Here is an 18,883-nt window from a genome sequence, read left to right on the forward strand (position 1 = left end):
AATATCAGAGGGTGATATCCACCCTACATAAATCCGTGGATTTCAATGGGACTCCTTTTTCAACGGGTGTATCCTTTAGGCTATACTGAACTGGTTTTTGAAAGACAGCTCATTTTGCCTGTAATCCTATGGATGCTGATCCAAAACTAAGCCCCAAAGGGCCTTACTCTATAATAAATATGTGTGGGGTTCTAGCCCTTATCTCGAAAGCTTTTGATAGTAATATTTTAATGATGGTTTTATATTGCTTTTAGATGTATCTTTATGATGCAACCTGAAGCTCTGTGAGAGGGTGTGTGTGTGTGCTATATACTGTAATAAACAAACAGGCAGGCAGATTTTGTGACCTAAAAGGGGATTTAGTATAAATTGAGTTAGCTGTTCTACCCTCGTGATTACAGTTTAAATTATGCCACCCCCCCAACACCCTAGTGATAAGACAAATAAAGATCTCCTAAACTGCAGTGCTTGCCCTGCAACTAAATTCTCTATATATTCTATATCTTGCCAGTTTTCTGCAACGGAAGCATTTTTATGACACGGGTTCGTTCCTCTTCTCTCGTTCCAGCTTTGTTCTTCTTAAGGGTCCCTGGACGACGTGTGCATCGAAACTCAGGTCGATTAGACAGACGGGATGAGACAGGGAGTATCACTAGCGTATAACGGGACCAGAGGCGAGTGAATAATTCAGAGCAGAGCAGGAGGCGGAGGGCCGGTCCCCTTCGCAAACCCCCATTCACACGCACACCCGTGTTCACCGCCACTGGGACCCAACGACCCTTCAGCGGGGCCTTTACCTCATAGATGTCGGGTATGGAGTGTTTCTTGAAATAGGCCCTAAGCGAGGGGTCCACGCTCTGAAACACCGCCGTGGTCTTAATCGCCTCCATGGTGGGAAAGGGGCCCGCCGAACACGCGCCCCGTCCAACGGCCGCTCTCCCCACCCCGACCCCGGCGGTGACCGCTTGGCGGTTGCCTAGCGACCGGGCTACCACTGCCCCCTGGACAGGCCGTCACGCGGTCAGCGCGCGCTCTCTGGCCAACGGCCGCCTCGGGGACGCGGGCGGGAGGGAGAACATTCGCCTCAGCTCGCCAACGGCCAGCGGCTGAAGGAAGGCCCCACGTCCCCTCCATTAACGGGCAGCATGCCTCACAACCCACGCGCGGCAGCCCAGCCGACCTCGTGCGCCGTCGCCTCTGGTCGGGGGCAAAAATGAGCGGCCGAGTTTGGCGGGCTGCCTTCCCCCTGAGGGCAAACTGAGGGGCGAAGCGTCTTCTTCAGCATCTAGGCCGAAGCGCGCCTTCTTCGTGGGCTGCGGAGTCGCGTGGAGAAGGCCTGAGCGAAGGCTGTCCCCACACACACCGGTTTCGTTCATTGTAGAGCGGGAAGGGGGACGCGAGGGTCATCTAGTCCAGAGTTTCCCAACCTTGGGTCTCCAGCTGTCTTTGGACTACAATTCCCATCATCCCTGACCACTGGTCCTGCTAGCTGGGGATGATGGGAGTTGTAGTCCAAAGGCAGCTAGAGACCCAACCCCTAGCAATGCAAAGAATCTCTTGCCCAACGTGGGGCAGCTCGACCCAGTGGCGTAGCGTGGGTTGTCAGCACCCGGGGCAAGGCAAGTAATTTGCGCCCCTAACCCGTGGATTTGCGCCCCCTAACCTGTGGATTTGCGCCCCCTAACCCCCAGATGTTGCGCCCGGTGCGGCCGGCCCCCCCTGCACCCCCCACGCTACGCCACTGGCTCGACCCGCAACCCTGAGATTGAGAGTCTCCAGTGCTCTGCGCTGTCTTGCACAGCTGGCTCCGGAGCCCTAAACGCCGGAGAAGGCGAAGTAAGAAATGTTGGCTCTGCCATTCCGATGCTTCTCTCCTGACTGGCGCACTGAGTTTTGCTCACCGTCCTCCATCTCCTCACCCCCTTTTCGGACAGGGCAACCCTAATTCCCTTGATCTGCCAGGGGCGATTCCGCAAAGGGCCGGTTCTCGAGAGATTCCCGCCCGGCCTGCGCCCCGTCCGGCCCTCCGGCTCACCTTCCTCCGAGACAGCCGCCCTCCTGGGTCACGGTGGGCTCTGGAGAGCCAGACTCCTCCACCTGGCCTAGCAGACCTTCGACTTAACACTCCTCCTGAAATTTAGGAAAGTCAAAAGTGTCTAAATAAATGGTTGAAACTTAGCTCCTCTCTGTCATCTGAAGTTGGTTGAAAGGACATCCTGTTGTTTATTAAGAGATGGATACGAAATACTAAGGAGCATTATCAGCCCAAGTGATGCAGCCTTGGCAACTCTGAGCAAGGTTAACCTTTCCAGATCCTTTCTTTCCCTGGTAGATACTTTGGGTAGAAATGCCCTTATGGAAACTAGCATTATATGGCACAGCTCTGTGATCTGAAGTTGGTTGAAAGGACCTTTCTTTCTTCAACTTCATACCTTAAGGTTTATAATGAAGCTACCAGGTGAGAACAGTCCCAGTATAACTCTTTCCATTGAAATACCTCACAATAAATGGAGGTGCAACATGTAAAGATGCAGCATTGAATCATAGAATTGGAAGGGATCCCATGGTTATCTAGTCCAACCCCCTGCAATGCAGGAATATATGGCTGTCCCATACGAGGATCAAACCTGCCACATTGGCGTTATCAGCACTGTGCTCTAACCAGCTGAGCTTCTTGGATCAGACCAACGGACCATGTACTCTAGCATCCTGTTCTCACAGCAGCCAACCAAATGACTGTGGGAAAACCACAAGTAGGATTCGAACGCAGGAGCCCTAAGACATTTTTCAGAAGTCTATAACTGCTATAACAGAACAGAACCACCACAGAAATGGCAATAAGCATCTCTTTTTATTTACAGCCATAAGTTTCACACAACTTCTTCTTGATAGTCACAAGAATTAAAATGTCCTATTAATGTTTTTGTTTAATTTTTTAGGAATGCAGATATATGGAAGCATGGATAGAACAAGTTTACTCTGTAGCATTTGTAAGTCTTCCTAAAACAAAGTTGAACCTGTAAAAATAGAAAAGAAATTATTATTAGTTTCTTCAACTTCATTTTATAAATGCTGACACTGATGTAACTTAAATTTAATTATTTTTATAGAAGAGGGTGGGGAGGCGATGTGGAGATGATTGATGAAAGTCAGTCACATATGGAAAGTGGAAATGGGAAAGATGTTCATTAGTAGCCTTCACTTCTAGACAAAAATTATAAAACTTTATATTTATATTCAGGTAGGTAGCCGTTATATTTATATAACTGGGTTAACAGAAGGAGGATCTGCTAATCCAGGTCTAAGGGTGGTCTAAAATTTTAAAAGGAAGAAAATGGTTTTGAATAGGGCATTCTCTTAACCTGCTGTAAAAAGGGAAATACAATCAATTTATTTGTTAAGGGAAAAGGGTACATACATATATGCTTTCTTAATTACAGTCGTACCTTGGTTGTCAAACTTAATCCGTTCTGGGAGTCAGTTCTTCTCCTGGAACCGTTCGAAAACCAAGGCGCGGCTTCTGATTGGCTGTAGGAGCTTCCTGCACTCAAGCAGAAGCCGCACTGGACGTTTGGCTTCCAAAAACGTTAGAAAACTGGAACAGTCACTTCCGGAGAGCCAGTGTGGTGTAGTGGTTAAGAGCGGTAGACTCGTAATCTGGTGATCCGGGTTCAACTCCCCGCTCTTCCACATGCAGCTGCTGGGTGACCTTGGGCTTGTCACACTTCTTTGAAGTCTCTCAGCCGCACTCACCTCACAGAGTGTTTGTTGTGGGGGAGGAAGGGAAAGGAGAATGTTAGCCGCTTTGAGACTCCTTAGGGTAGTGATAAAGCAGGACATCAAATCCAAACTCTTCTTCTTCTAGGTTTTTGACGTTTGAGAGCCGAAATGTTCGGCAACTAAGCCATTCAATATCCAAGGTATGACTGTATATGTAAGTTTTCATGTGTTTTTTTCCTTCTAAGTGGTCCAAGAACCTGGTTATATAAATATTTCAAATAATAAAAAGGAAAGGTCATTAGTACAGCATCTGCTTGCATATGGAAACTCCCAGGTTCAGCCCCTGACATCTCCAGGTGGGAGAGAATCCTGCCTAGAACCATGGAAAGGGGCTGCCGACCAGTGTAGACAATACTGAGCTAGATGGACTGATGGTCTGACTTGGTACAAGGCAGCTTCTTATGTTCCTATCATGAGAGCAGCTGTTCCCTTTTCTTGCAATGTCTCCCCGTGTGCTTATTACCAACCTTGGTTCCAGAAAGAAGGTGTCCTGCAGTCTGTTTAACTGACATCTCAAAGTTCTGGTGCTAAAGGGGGGGCATTGTCACTTTACCTCCAGTGCTTGTGGGAAACCATTCATTTATCTGAGCTGCAGTCCTGTTAGGCTCACTGAAGTTAGCCTGGTGTGCTGTGTTGTTTGCCCAGAGTGCAGCATGCTGAACAAACTACAGAAAAAGATGCATTCCGGCTTTGGCTTGAGTTGGTCACACAGTGTGCAGGAAGTCTTATACGCCCTGATCTAAGAACAAAGTAATTTATTGGGGTTATCAATCTCTTAGACAAATTAGCCACACTTTCATGGGACTTAGCTAGCTGTGACTGATTTCAACAGAACCAAAGTGTGGCTAACTTTCAGCGCACACCAATACATGGCTCCATATGCATTCATGGAATCACTGAATTGTAGTAGAGTTGGAAGGCACCCCAAGGGCCATCTAGTCCAACCCCCAAGGCACATTCTTTCCTTAAAGAATTCTGAGCACTGCAGTTTGTTAAGTGTTGCTGGGAATGGCAACTCTGAGGAGTTAACTACAGTGCCCAGAATTCTTTGGGGGAAAGAATGTACTTTAAAGGTGTAGCATGCACATGTAAAGCCCATTGAAGAACATGGAATGAAAGGGGGTTAACTAACAAGTACGTCCCCTTGTATGACTTGCTTTTGTTTTTATATGCTTTCCCCTCAGGACTGTCCAAGCTGTAAGGTGAAGTTCATGACCAAAAAGCTGTTTCTCAGAGGGTTGCCTTACCAGGAGTGCTGTATCCCAGAGCATGCTGCAGCTGGGCCAATGTGCTCCCTTGAGCCCCAAAGAAAAATATACGCTCACTGGGGAAATGGCGAGGTTGGTTCCATGGTTGAGCTCTGCCCAGCATTCGTAGAGAGCGAGGGCAAGCTCTGTGTTCAGGTTCTGCGGTTCATGGTTGTGCTCACACTCCCCAACATTCGAGGAACCAAGCGACAGAAGGAGGGTAGTGCTGGAAAATGACAGCATGAAGGCAGATCTGCCAAAAGATGGCCTCAAGCCTGCATAGCAACCAGCAATGGGGAAAGTCAGTCACTAATGACAATTGAACCAAATATGAACACAGCGTTCTGAATAACCCGCAAAAGTGGGTTTTTTAAAAAAAAATTGCTTTATTGTTCATACTTGCATCTGTACATCAAAGGCATATCTTGCTTGTTTTACGTAAGTCAGTTTTGTCAAAATAAAAAAAAGAATGTAAGTCCTTCTACAATATATTTAGTACATAAGTTTGACTTCCCATCCTTTCCCAATTTTTCCACTCTGATAAACCTATATATAAATCTGTTTTCTCCTTTTTAATCTGTATTACTCACAGAGATTACTCAAAGGCTGCTACTGATTTTAGATTGCAACAATTATCCTTCAAATATCTCCTTAGAAGTTCCCAGTTTGAAATGAACTCCTGTTTTGACTTATCTTTGATGTTTTCCGAGAGACTGTCTAATTCAGCATATTCTGCCAGCTTTAGTAACAGTTCAGATTTAGTGGGAATTTTGTCACTCTCCCAATGTTTTGCTACCCTTGTGGCAGTAGTGGCATACAGAAAGACTTTTACCTTCCTAACAGTGTCTGGACCTGTAATGCCCAATAAAAATGATTCTCGTTTATTCATTAAAGATACATTTAACATTGTTTTGAGCTCTCTCTCTATATATCATTCCAAAAGGTCTTAATCTTTTTACACACCCACCACATGTAGAAGAGAGTTCCACCTGGTTCTCCACATCTCCAGCATGTATTTGGAACATTTTTGTACATTTTGGGAAGTTTACAGGGGGCTAAATACCATCAATATAGCATCTTTTGGAGGTTCTCTCATAGCATAAAACATGCTGTAAATCTCCAATTAACTTTCCATAGGTGTTCCCATTGGCTCATGTCTATGTTGTGGCCAAAGTCTTGAGTCCATTTAATCATTGCTGATTTGACCTCCTTTTCCTTGACTTCCCAGTCAAGGAGGAGTCTGTTTGTTTTAGAAAGAGTTTGGGTCTTAAGAGTTTACCAGGTCGGATTCAAATTTTGAAATCTCCGTCGCACATCCTTTCTTTTTATCATTTTTAAAATTTTAAAATTGATAATATTGAAACCAATTCGATACCTGGTCTATTATTTCTTCAAAAAATTTAACTTTTAACCGGTTTTCTTCTTTTAATAATGATTTGTATACAGGCCAATTTCCGCTTATGTTCTTCCTTTTCACTGCAAGTGCTTCAATTGGTGAGATCCACTAAGGCACTTTTGGTTCAAGAAGGTCTTTATATTTTCCCCAGACCATGTAGAGTGATTTTCTGATGATACGATTCAAAAAGTTACTGTGAACTCTGACCTTCCCATAACCCAGGTAGGCATGCTAGCCATACCTGTTGTTATACCCTTCCAGATCTAACAATTCCGGGTTTTTGAGTGTGCACCACTCCTTTAGCCAGGTTAGACAGCCGCCTCATAATACAATCTTAAATCTGGCAGGGAAAAGCCTCCTCTATGCTTAATATCAATTAAGATCTGATGTTTAATTCGAGGTCTTTTCCATTGCCAGATAAATTTCAATATTTGTCGCTGCCATTCCTTGAGGCCGTCTGTCCTACCCAGTATTGGAATTGATTGAAATCAAAATAATAATTTGGGAAGCACACTCATTTTTATAATTGAGATCCTTTCTGAAAAGGATAAATTTAGCCTGTTCCAAATGTCAAGATTTCTTTTTATCTCTTCCCAGGCTGTCAAGGTAGTTATCCAGAAAAAGACTGATATTCTTGGGAGATATCCAAATGCCCAGATATTTTGCTTTCTTACAAATTTTCAATCCAAATGTTTTTTCCGAGTCCTCGCTTTCTTGATTTGGTACATTTTTGGTCAGTAGTTTCATCTTTGACATGTTGAGTTTGAAACCTGCCACCTTGCCTAAGTTTTCTATTGCCTCAATTATTCTTTTCAGATTCTCTTTTGGATTCTCAGTCATTATGAGTAGGTCGTCCACGAAGACTTTGAGTTTATATGCCCTGTTTCCCAGAGTTATTCCTTTGATCTCACTGTCCTCTCTTATTTTTTTGTTTAAAACTTCCAAAACCAAAATAAATATCAAAGGGGATAGTGGACAGCCTTGAGGGGTGTTCCTTTGTTTATCATACATTCTTCTGTTACATTGCCATTTATAATTAATTTGGCTCGTTGCTCCGTGTAGATGGCATTAATCCCTTTACTAAAGGATTCTTCAAACTCCCATTTGGTTCAACAATTCCTTCATAAACTTCCACGATATATTATCAAATGCACGCTCAACGTTGACTAACATGGTAACAGCAGATTTATCTATTTTATATTCTAAATATTCTAAGATATTAATGACACATCTCAGGTTATCTTGCATGTGGCGTCTAGGTAAGAATCCGGTTTGATCTTTATGAATTGTTTCTTGGAGAATTATTTTAAGCCTAGAAGACAGGACATCAGTGAAGATTTTATAATCATTATTAAGCAGGGCAATAGGTCTATAATTGGCAATGTTTGTAAGATCTGAACCTAGTTTGGGAATGAGTGTGATATAGCTTTCTTTCCAGTAAGATGGTAAAATCCCATTGGTTAACACATCATTCATAGTATCTTTCAGGGGTATGAATAATATCTGTTCCATCTTTTTATAATAAGTTGCAGGGAACCTAATCAACCCAGGGGTATTTCCTATTTTTGCTCTTTGAATTGCTTGTTGTACCTCTAAAGGGGCAATGGGAGAATTTAATATCCTAGATTTCTCTTTTGAGATCTTAGGCAGTCCATTCTTCAAATATTCTGCAATTTTTTTCACTTTTTCAGGGCCTTCTTTCTTTAACTCTATAGTAATTGGCAAAACATCTACTGATTTCCTTTGGATCATCAGACCATTTATCATCCATTCTGATTTTAATAATCTTTCATCTCATTTTTTCTTTAGTTGCCAGGCCAAGAGTTTGCCTAGCTTATTTACAAATTAAAAATGTTTATATTTTAGCCATTTGATCTTCCATTCCAGCTCTTCATTTATTACCACTGAGAATTGTGTTTGAAGGATTTTTATATTGTTTAATGTTTTCATTGTCTAGTTTATTAAGTAATTCTTTTTCATTTCTTTGTATTTCTTCCCAGATTTCAGTACCCCCCCTTCTTTCATTTTCCTTTGATGGGCATTTTCTTTTATGAAAAATCCTCTAATGAAAGGAAAATGAGAGGATTTTTCATAAAATAACCCACACAAGTTACTAGCCTGCAAAGTCTTACTAACCTGTCAGGGGCTGGCAGTTGAGAGGTGGAGAGCTGTGTTTCTGTGCTGGAGGGAGCATCCTTCCTCTTGCAGCTCATTTGAGAAGGGGCAACTGCTCCATCCCTTCTCCATCAGTCCGCTTTCTGTATGTCAATCAGACCGCCTACCACCAAGGTACAGCCCTTCCGCAAGTTCCAAGGAGCTCCATGGCCCCTCACCCCGAACCTTTACTATGAAGGATCACATGAGAGGAAAGTGGTTCACCTAAATTATCATCCCTACTGCCATTCTTTGGCTCTGGCTAATTGTTTCTGAATTTTTTATTGGAAGAAAAAGAAGAGAGTTTATCAGGGTGGCCAAATGGGGGGACAGATTTGCATATGCTAGTTTCAATACACACATGCAAATTTAGAAATAATTAGCAAAATGGAAACACAGCGCTTCTCAACCTAGCAGGGAAGACTTTGACTAGGTGTTTTAGAGACTTTCTTATATACACTGAACATATCTTTGGAAATAGACATTGCCTTCATGTCTTCCTGGGCATTTCTTGAGCTCCTCCGATGGAGGAGCTCTTCCGCCATCTTCTTCGGGAGCTGTCCTGCTGCTCACAGAAAATGGGCCCCTGCTCTCCCTCCAGGTCTTCAAGGGTTATGTCATCTAAATGGAAAAGAAGAGAAGGCTAGCAATTAGAACTGCTTGGGGGACTTTCTTATATACAATGAACATATATTTGGAAATAGACATTACCGTCATTTTTTCCTGGGCCTGTTGGCTGTTTGCAGTTTAGTAGCGCAGAGAGCTTGCTGGGGAGACCATGCATTAAAAAATAAAGGACTCAAAAATAACTTAAACTAGGTTTCAATAAGAAAAACAAAAACTCCTTTTACACTAAATACAATAACAACCAAACCAGACCCAACCACAACCCATCCCCCAGGGTAATCGGAGAGCTAGGTGCTGCTCCTTATATACTACACCCAATTGCCAACACAGCTTAATCAATACAACTCAGCAGCACCTGCTGTGTTTCACAGCTGTAAAGCTGGGTCTCGTTATCTTACTCTGGCCCTTGCTCTGGCCCCTTAAAGACATACACATCGGGTGGAACAATGATGAACCTTTACATTTAAATAAACCATTCAACATTTCCCCTGCGGTTCATCATTGTGGAACAAAAACATAAAGCATATTTTGTACATGTCTTTCATGTGTAACCTTTGGAAGTGCTTTAGTAAAAATGTCCGCAATTTGATTGTCACCTGGAACATATTCAAATACAATCATTTCGTCAGCAATTAGTTTCTTTACAAACTGTAAACGTAACCTTAAGACTCTAGTGCGCTGCGTATTGGTCTCTGAACACAGGATAGCAAGTTCGCTCTGGGAATCAAGGTAAACTTTTACTGGTAGTGTTACTTGCATCTGTAGGTCTGCAAATACTTGCAGATACCATTCTACATCACGAGTGGCCTGAACGCATGCACATAATTCACTCTCTGTTGTGGAGAGACAAATAATGGTTTGTGTCTGGGACTTCCATTCAAATGGACAACCGTTATAACAAAACACCATACCAGACACACCCCTGCAATTATTTTGTTCCACTGCATGAGATGCATCGCAGAAAATTTCAAAACCTTTGTCAATACATGTTGTAAACTGCAACCTATAATGTTTGGTGTGTTTAAGGTAATTTCTGAACATCACTGTAGCTTTTTGGCTCAAAAACTGCCTTATTGGCATACACAGTATTAAAATGTTCATCTGCAAAACGTTGTGGCTTCTGTCTCTTTCTATCTGAACGTCTCAGTCCGGAAGGAGAGTCAGACTCCTCAGACTTAATAGGACTAAGTGAACCACTAGTTTCAGGTTGTAAACCATCATTGTCAGACTGAAGAGATGCCTGTAGGCTAAGCTCACGGTCAGAAAAATCAAGAGAATCTAACCTCCCCTCGGGTGCCTGTGACTTTAAATCCTCAAACAAATTAGATTCAACAGACTTTTTGTCTTTTTCCATTAATTCAGAAGCACCATTTCCTGCTGCTGCTGCTTCTTCCTCTTCTTCCTCAGTATTATCTATACCATCAGTATCTTGGAAGACAGCAACTCCATTCCAATTTACAGTTTGTATCATGCTTCTGGTAATATGAAATTTGCCAGTTGCTGGTATGTAAATTCTGTACGCCCCCTGCTGGTAGCCCATTAATTTCCCCTGGACACTACGTTCATCCAGTTTCCGCTTAGCGGGATAATGCATAATTACATCTGAACCCCAAATGCGTAGGTATTTCAGATTAGGGCGTTTTTTAAACAGCTTCTCATAGGGGGTGACATCTAAACCAGAATGATAACTGCGATTTCTAACATGGCAAAAGGCATTAAGCGCTTCAGCCCAAAAGTCTTTGGGCAGATTAGCATCGTGCAGATACGTTTTAACCCCTGCCTGCAGGTCTCGCTGCACAACTTCAACAAGCCCATTTTGCCAGGGACTTCGAGGGCAAGATAACTCATGAGTAGTCCCCTGCGCTTCCAGGAATTTCTCAAAATCCTCAGAAACAAATTCCCCACCCCGGTCAGAAAACAGGTTCTTAATTGATTTGTTAAAGTGCGTTTTTACCCAGTTGCAAAAAACTTTGTACTTCTCAAATGCTTGGGACTTCTCAGCTATTGCATAAGTCCAACAATATCTACTATACTGGTCTATCAGGGTAAGCCAGTACTTAGAACCTCCTAATGATGGTGGGAGTGGCCCAACTAAATCACAATGTACACGCTCAAATGGCTCAGTTACTTTCCTATCTGAGCACCTACCCTTGCGTGCAACCTTAATCTTATTCTTGCAACAGGATAGACATTGCATAAAGAATTTACATGGTTTTAAGTTGAGGCCATTAACAATATTCTTTGTCTTAATTACATCAGCAAAATTCAGGTGTCCCAGAATTCTGTGCGCCTCATGGACACACCCGGAATGTGGCCTTACATTCCTCAACCCCTGGCTTGACTGTGCTGCTCTGCAATTTATAGGCGATTGGGAGTAGGTGCGAAAATACAGTCTATATAAACCATCAGATTCCCGGGCATATAATAGACGTTTGTTCCCATCGAAAAACTCACACATTGACTTTAAGAAACGCACAGTTATGCCTTGACGAGCAAAACACCTTACTGATAATAAATTGTCCACTGACGGGCAGTAAATGCAGTTCGCTATCGTAATGTTTAAAGAGTCAAGTTTAACAGTACCCCTGCCAAGCGACTGCAAGACTTGTGAATTGGCTAAATGTACATTACCAATTTCCTCTTCGAAAGAAATAAACAAGCTTCGATCGTTGCAAATATGTTGAGATGCTCCTGAGTCCACAACAAAAGACTTCCACTTGGCACGTTTAAGTCTTTTACGATCTGTTGTCCTAGCATGGAAAACTCGCGGCTTGTTTCTGTCTCTACTATACGATGTCGGCTGCTGGGCTGACAACCGTGACTGACGAACAGAAACAGGCTTGGGAGTACTTTGCTTTCTTTTGGATCTGCAGTCCTTTGCAAAATGTCCTTGTTTATTGCAGAACCAACAACGCTTTGCAGCTTTAAATGCAGTTGTATCACCACAGGTTTGCATATGGCGTTCCTCATTCTTTCTGGAAATAGGAGTGCTTATGACACAAGCCTCCCTTCTATCCAACTCGCCCATTAATCTTGCCGTTACCCCTTCCACAGTTAATTGTGCTGGTGGAACAGCAGATATCTGGCTAGCTATACCATCGAAGTCCTCATTAAGGGAACAAAGAATGATAAAAACATACTGAATATCAGGTATCTCCATGTCCCTTCGAATTAATTCGCCGCGTATTGCCTCCAGACGTCTCAAGTGTGCTGCCAAATCACCACCAGGCTGCAACTTCGTCTGGTACAACTGCTTGAAAAACGTCAATGCAGATGCTGACTCTTTTCTAACATGCACTGCTGCAAGACTGTCCCACATTTCTTTGGCAGTTTTCTTATTTCTTATATAGACTACTTGCTGGTCGCTGACTGCCAAATTAATTATCGCCCTGGCTTTTGCATCTCCTTTCGACCAAGCATTAGTCACAGGGTCAGGAGGGTCATCAGTTACATAGGTCCATACTTCTCTAGAGGTCAAAAGCGCCTCCACCCGAAAAGACCATAAACTATAGTTCTCATCTGTTAGCTGTGGGAAGACCAGAGCCTTCTCAGCTTCAGGAACCCGGTCAACCATTCTGGAACTCTTCCAGACCCACAGAACTATGCTAACAGGAGAAGGAGTTTTCAAACCTTTCTCAGAGTCCAAAAATATTCAGTCATCCACTCAGCAGCTGGGCCCATAACCAAAGATGTTGGCTGTTTGCAGTTTAGTAGCGCAAAGAGCTTGCTGGGGAGACCATGCATTAAAAAATAAAGGACTCAAAAATAACTTAAACTAGGTTTTAATAAGAAAAACAAAAACTCCTTTTACACTAAATACAATAACAACCAAACCAGACCCAACCACAACCCATCCCCCAGGGTAATCGGAGAGCTAGGTGCTGCTCCTTATATACTACACCCAATTGCCAACACAGCTTAATCAATACAACTCAGCAGCACCTGCTGTGTTTCACAGCTGTAAAGCTGGGTCTCGTTATCTTACTCTGGCCCTTGCTCTGGCCCCTTAAAGACATACACATCGGGTGGAACAATGATGAACCTTTACATTTAAATAAACCATTCAACAGGGCCATCCTCCTCTGGCAGGAGGTATGCAGAGCCTCCAGGGAAACAAAGAGCTACATGGGATATTTTTATTTTTCATAACCTCGTAATAGGCCTCAGACAGTTACAGAGAGACCTCTCCTAAGAAACCTTAAAGGTAAAGGTACCCCTGCTCGTACGGGCCAGTCGTGTCCGACTCTAGGGTTGTGCGCTCATCTCACTCAAGAGGCCGGGGGCCAGCGCTGTCCGGAGACACTTCCGGATCACGTGGCCAGCGTGACGAAGCTGCTCTGGCGAGCCAGCACCAGCACAGCACACGGAAACGCAGTTTACCTTCCCGCTATAAAGCGGTGCCTATTTATCTACTTGCACTTTGATGTGCTTTCGAACTGCTAGGTGGGCAGGAGCTGGGACCGAAAGACGGGAGCTCACCCCGCCGCGGGGATTCGAACCGCTGACCATGCAATCAGCAAGTCCTAGGCGCTGAGGTTTTACCCACAGTGCCACCCGCGTCCCTTAAGAAACCTTAGGGACTAATACTACTATGGAAGCAACTGTGATGGGCCCAGGGGTAACCCGTGAAGCACAGTCCAGGACCGGTTCAGAATCCAAAGGTTCCTCTAGGAGTGAGTCCGACAGGGCTGAGGCAGGAAACCAGGCAAGGACAGGTACAGGATCTCAGGCAGGATCTAGCATACAGCAATGTTGCTTCTGCAACCTGGGGCAGCGTCCGACAGCCTTTTATCTTTGTCGGGGTAGCAGCTGGTCCTGATCCCCTGGTGACTCACCTTCCTGTTACTAGACCCAGGGGCCACCTCAGCCTCCCCTGACCAAACTGGTAGTGGAGCAGCTGTAAGTGATTACCCAGCTGAAGGCAACAAGGTAATCCCTGCATCTGGAGCCAGGGCAGGCTCAGGCCCCTGACTCGGCCCAGCTGGTGTTTGTTGCAGGGGAACCTGTGCAGACTGGGACTCTTCAGGATCAGGCCCCAGACTTGGTTCAGATGATACCTGAAGCAAAGGATCTGGTGCAGACTGAGTCTCCTCTGGTTCTGAGTCTGAGCCCGAGTCCCAGGCCATCACATCAACATCTATATGCTGAAGGGTTTTACCTTTTCTGTCCTCTGAAAGAGGGGTGCAGAGGGGGAAGTTATGGGTGAGAGGAAGGTCTCAGGGAGAGGCGAAATCTTACTTCACCTTCCCAACTGGGATAACACTTTCCTCAGCCTTGAAAGCCTAGAAAAGAGCAAAATGTGAGAAATGTGGCTCACAGTACTCTCCTGTCCCTAAACTGGTTTTGGCATTCACACATCTACGCTCAAGAGGAATTCACTATCATCACAGAATTCAGATGCTGAGAGAAATCCTACTTACATTTCCATCTCCTTTCTCTCACACAGATGAAATGATCCAACCGTAGGAGCCCACCAGGTCTTTTAGCACTCTGGTGACCAGTGAGCCAGCAGAGGAAGGTGTCACAATGGCTTCTGTAAATCTGGGGCTGTCTCTTGCAAAGAGGGACACTTGGCAGGTCTGCTGAGGTGCCCAGATGGGAGACCGCCAGGGAACCCATGATATGGTGCTTAGAATTATACAGACAAAATGTACTATGTAAATACATACATATATATATATAGACACACTGTCCTTTTTGTCTTTTCTCATGCAATAATATTTCACTAAGTCAGAAAGAGGCCTTCTGCTCATGAAAGGGCACCTGTGGACCTAAGCCTCCAAAATAGCTCTACTTGGGAGTAATTTTTTCTGACCCCAGTGGAAATTAGTTCCTAGTGAGAATGCTTGGGATTGTGGTATAAGGAACATGACCTGACACTGCTGCCAAGAAAGGGGATAGCTAGCTTTATTCAAGTTTGCCACGTGTTGGGGGGCTCTAAGAAGAATCCCATGCTTGGGTGGTACATCAAGAAAGATTTCAAAAATGTGTGTGGCACGGTGAGAGAGAAGAGAAGAGTTGTGTCATTCACACATTATTAAGAATGCCACACACATGAGCCCTTAGACACCTCTGGAAGTTGTGCACAATGGCTTCCACATCTTGCTGGGCTACACAGCTCCCACCAGTCCCAGCCAACATGGCCAACGGTCAGGGATGATGGGAGTTGTCCTCCATTAACATCTGGAATGCACCACATTGGTTACCCCCCAAGCATTACGGTGTTTAAACCTTAATGTCTTAGAGTTCAGTCAAGGTTCCCCACCCACCCCAGTGCATTTCACAGCTCTTTCCCACTAGCTTCACTTCAGCATGGTTTCCATAGTGTCAGCTACGTTTCTGTTTGTGCATGCACCAGGGGACATTAACAGGCCAGGGATGTCTTTGCCTTATGCAACTGGAGCTCACACCTTAGGTAAAGCTAAAGGGACCCCTGACCATTAGGTCCAGTCGTGACCGACTCTGGGGTTGCGGCGCTCATCTCACTTTATGGGGCGAGGGACCCGGTGTACAGCTTACAGGTCATGTGGCCAGCATGACTAAGCAGCTTCTGGCAAAACAGAGCAGCTCACGGAAACGCCGTTTACCTTCCCACCGGAGCGGTACTTATTTATCTACTTGCACTTTGACGTGCTTTCGAACTGCTAGGTTGGCAGGAGCAGGGACCGAGCAACGGGAGCTCACCCCGTCGCAGGGATTCAAACCGCCGACCTTCTGATCGGCAAGTCCTAGGCTCTGTGGTTTAACCCACAGCGCCACCCGCGTCCCTTAACTAGAGGCTTAAGGACTCCAATCCATTTCAGAAACCATATCAAAGAGTAGGACTTTAGAACAGGATACACAGGCATTCTGGTTGTCCATTGAACAAGGATTAAAAGCCCAGCAATGGAAAGAGTGAGTGCACGCAGCAAATGGGACTGTGAACATCAGGATTCAGCCTACGCAGTTGTCCTCAGCAACAAAAGTTACCGGGGCACATTCTTCGTTTTTATACTTCATTCCAAATCTGGGATTCAGTGCAGGAGATTTCAGTATCTTTGACTTGAGAATACCATTTCCTCATGGCCATTCCTTGGTGGCTTTCTGGGATGACAGTTTTAGACAGGAAATTGGATGGGCTGGGTTTTTTCTTTGTTTGTTTTTTTTTGACATTTTAAAGGTTTGTAATGGTGGTTTTAATATGTAAACTGTTTAAAAAAAACAGCCTCCAACATTTTCCCAATAAAAATAGGGACGTCCCATTCCATAATGATAATTTTACTCTTTATACCCCACACATATTACTGGGTTGCCCCAGCCACTCTGGACAGCTTCCAACATATATAAAAACATAATAAAATATTAAACTTTTTTTAAAAAAACCCTTCCCTATACAGGATTGCCTTCAGACGGCTCAGGGGTTGGATAACTCCATACACTCCTACATTTCTCCAATAAAAATAGAGATATTCTAAGGAAAGGTGGGACTTTCTGGGATCAAATCAGAAACCAGGATGGCTTCTCTAAATCAGGGACATCCCTGGAAAATAGGGACACTTGGAGGGTCTGAAAAATGTGTATTGTTTCAACTCTGTGTGAACCACCCAGAGAGAACTTTGCTGACTCGGCAGTCAATAAAGGTATACATAAATACCGTAAGTGCATGAAAAGAATCCACCTGGAAACATTAAGAACAGTTTCTGTCAGGCATGTCTTCATAAATTACTCTTAAAAAAACCAAACCTATGCATACGTTTTCCTCAATCTGTAGATAATGTAATGGCATTTCTCAACTAACCCATTTATTGACCTAGAAAGTTCCCAGATCTTCCATATTATGCCCAAAGACACAAAGGAAAAAAGGGGTTTTCAGCCCTGTCCTGTTTAGGAATTAATAATAGCTGCAGAAAGGATTAAATGACTTAAGAGAGGGAGGCCTCCCTTTTGGTGAAATGTCCTTTGGGCCTATTCCAACATAAGCCATGCTTTCTTCTTTTGTTTACCCGCACATAAATGAAGCCGTAACTGGTAGCAGACACTGCACAGTCCAGCTGATGACTGATGGGCGGAAGAGATCTGGCACCACCCATTTCTGCAGGTGAAGGTGAATGAAAGGCAAAATACTACAAATAGCACACACAGCTCTTAGAAGCTGGAAGCTCCACACCTTGGCTGCCTAAGAAGTAGCCCCTGACAATATAGCAGGGGTGGGGGGCCATGCTAATAAACACTTCCTTTCTTCTAGGTGCTTACAAGTTTGCTGTTTAATATCTGCTCTAGTATCTTCTCAGGTCAAGGAAGTCAAATGAATAAGTCCAACAGCAAGTTGCTGCTTCAGTGATCAAATACTGTGCAAATTCTTACAGAGACCAAGCCAGTTTGCTTATAATTCCCTGTATAAAGGTTTCCAATTGGGAAAGTTGACCAGCTAACTCCTGTGTGAAAGTCATCAACTATCATCTACCTGTAGCAGAAAAAGAGGGATGGGATACATGGGAAAGCAGGCCCGAGAGACCACCTGCTTTGGGAGCTTTGCGACTTCAAGAACTGGTACCTAGTTGGCTTGTTTCACCATTTCTTCCTGTTTTGTTAAATATTTTACAGTATAAACCTGTCTTCTTTGGGATTGGGGGGGGATAGGAACACATCTTAACTAGAAATCTTATCATGTGTACTTACTGAGATCGTACATCATCTAGATTGACACACAGCTTTCTTGTTTCTGGGTTAACGCACATGCAGAAATATGGAGTCCAGTTACACGGGTGTCACATTGCTTATATTTGCCACACACCAGAATCCCTTGTTTAAAAATGTTCAATGTATTTAAATGCCATCAGAATTATGGAAGAGCTAATTATTGGTGGAAGTGGTGATGAAGAAAAAGTGAGGAGTGGGCCTGAAAGCTGAGAATTAAAATGGACCAAGTATTGCAAATTCTTACAAGGCAGTGGGTGGTATGTGTTAAGACAGTACTCACCACTGTCTTTCTTCAGCCACACACAAAAAAGTTCTGTAAAAGAAAGGGAGAAAGCATCTTTAGCATTTCCCCAAAATTGGTAGAGTTTCTCATTCAAAAAATGGACACAAGTGCTAACTGAGGATTTGGCTAACTGGACTTTGGAAGACTTGCCAGTCATTAAGAATTAACCCCAAGAGCTCAAATGGGTCCCACACCTTCCTAGAACAAATGTGGAAAAGAAGCTGGTATGCCTTAAGCAACTGCATCAAACAGCCTTATCTTGCCACTTACCTCCTGAATCTTTTTTATATATATACTGGTTTTCTGGAAAATTCTGGATACACCTAAAGTTAACTCATTTTCTCATAGAGAGGACAGAAGAATAGCAATAAAGTTTTCGTTACAGCACTTAAGGGCCATTTCACATATGGCAACATTCTCCCACCAAAGCACTTCAACCCACTTAACATGCCACCCACTGGCATTCCCGCTTCCGAAATCATCTTCTATGAGCAGTTGAAGCAGAAGGCGGAAAGTACCACCACTGAACCCAACTGGCCCCATTTCTGGCCATTTAAATATTGATGTACCATTAGGAAGAGTCAGTATTTCTCCTTTGGGTGTTTGCAAGAGTTCGCAGCTAGTTGAAGATGCAAAACAGAAATGCAGCTTTGGTTTGTCCTATGAAGTTCAAAAATATTCTCAGCCAAATGAGCACCAAGTTGAATACTACTAGGA

General features: G+C 43.9%; 1 protein-coding gene and 2 long non-coding RNA genes across 3 annotated transcripts in view; 1 reads left to right on the forward strand and 2 right to left on the reverse strand.

The window, feature by feature from the left end:
• Positions 1-1,134, reverse strand: part of FBXL13 (F-box and leucine rich repeat protein 13) — a 72,783-nt gene extending 71,649 nt beyond the window's left edge. The window contains 1 exon segment of the mRNA XM_053406703.1: positions 798-1,134. Coding sequence (XP_053262678.1) covers positions 798-890 — 93 coding nt within the window. The 5' untranslated portion in view covers positions 891-1,134.
• Positions 1,135-2,673: 1,539 nt separating this feature from the next.
• LOC128422175 (uncharacterized) lies at positions 2,674-17,263 on the forward strand. The gene is made up of 4 exons (XR_008332444.1): positions 2,674-2,990; positions 3,866-3,920; positions 14,651-15,331; positions 16,100-17,263. It is a non-coding gene; the product is annotated as an uncharacterized LOC128422175 (long non-coding RNA).
• Positions 13,274-14,022, reverse strand: LOC128422174 (uncharacterized). Its single transcript, XR_008332443.1, has 2 exons — positions 13,777-14,022; positions 13,274-13,401 (listed from the first exon to the last, which is right to left on the reverse strand). It is a non-coding gene; the product is annotated as an uncharacterized LOC128422174 (long non-coding RNA).
• Positions 17,264-18,883: the final 1,620 nt, after the last annotated feature.

The sequence above is a fragment of the Podarcis raffonei genome, chromosome 10 (genome assembly GCF_027172205.1).
Source record: "Podarcis raffonei isolate rPodRaf1 chromosome 10, rPodRaf1.pri, whole genome shotgun sequence".
NCBI classification, from domain to species: domain Eukaryota; kingdom Metazoa; phylum Chordata; class Lepidosauria; order Squamata; family Lacertidae; genus Podarcis; species Podarcis raffonei.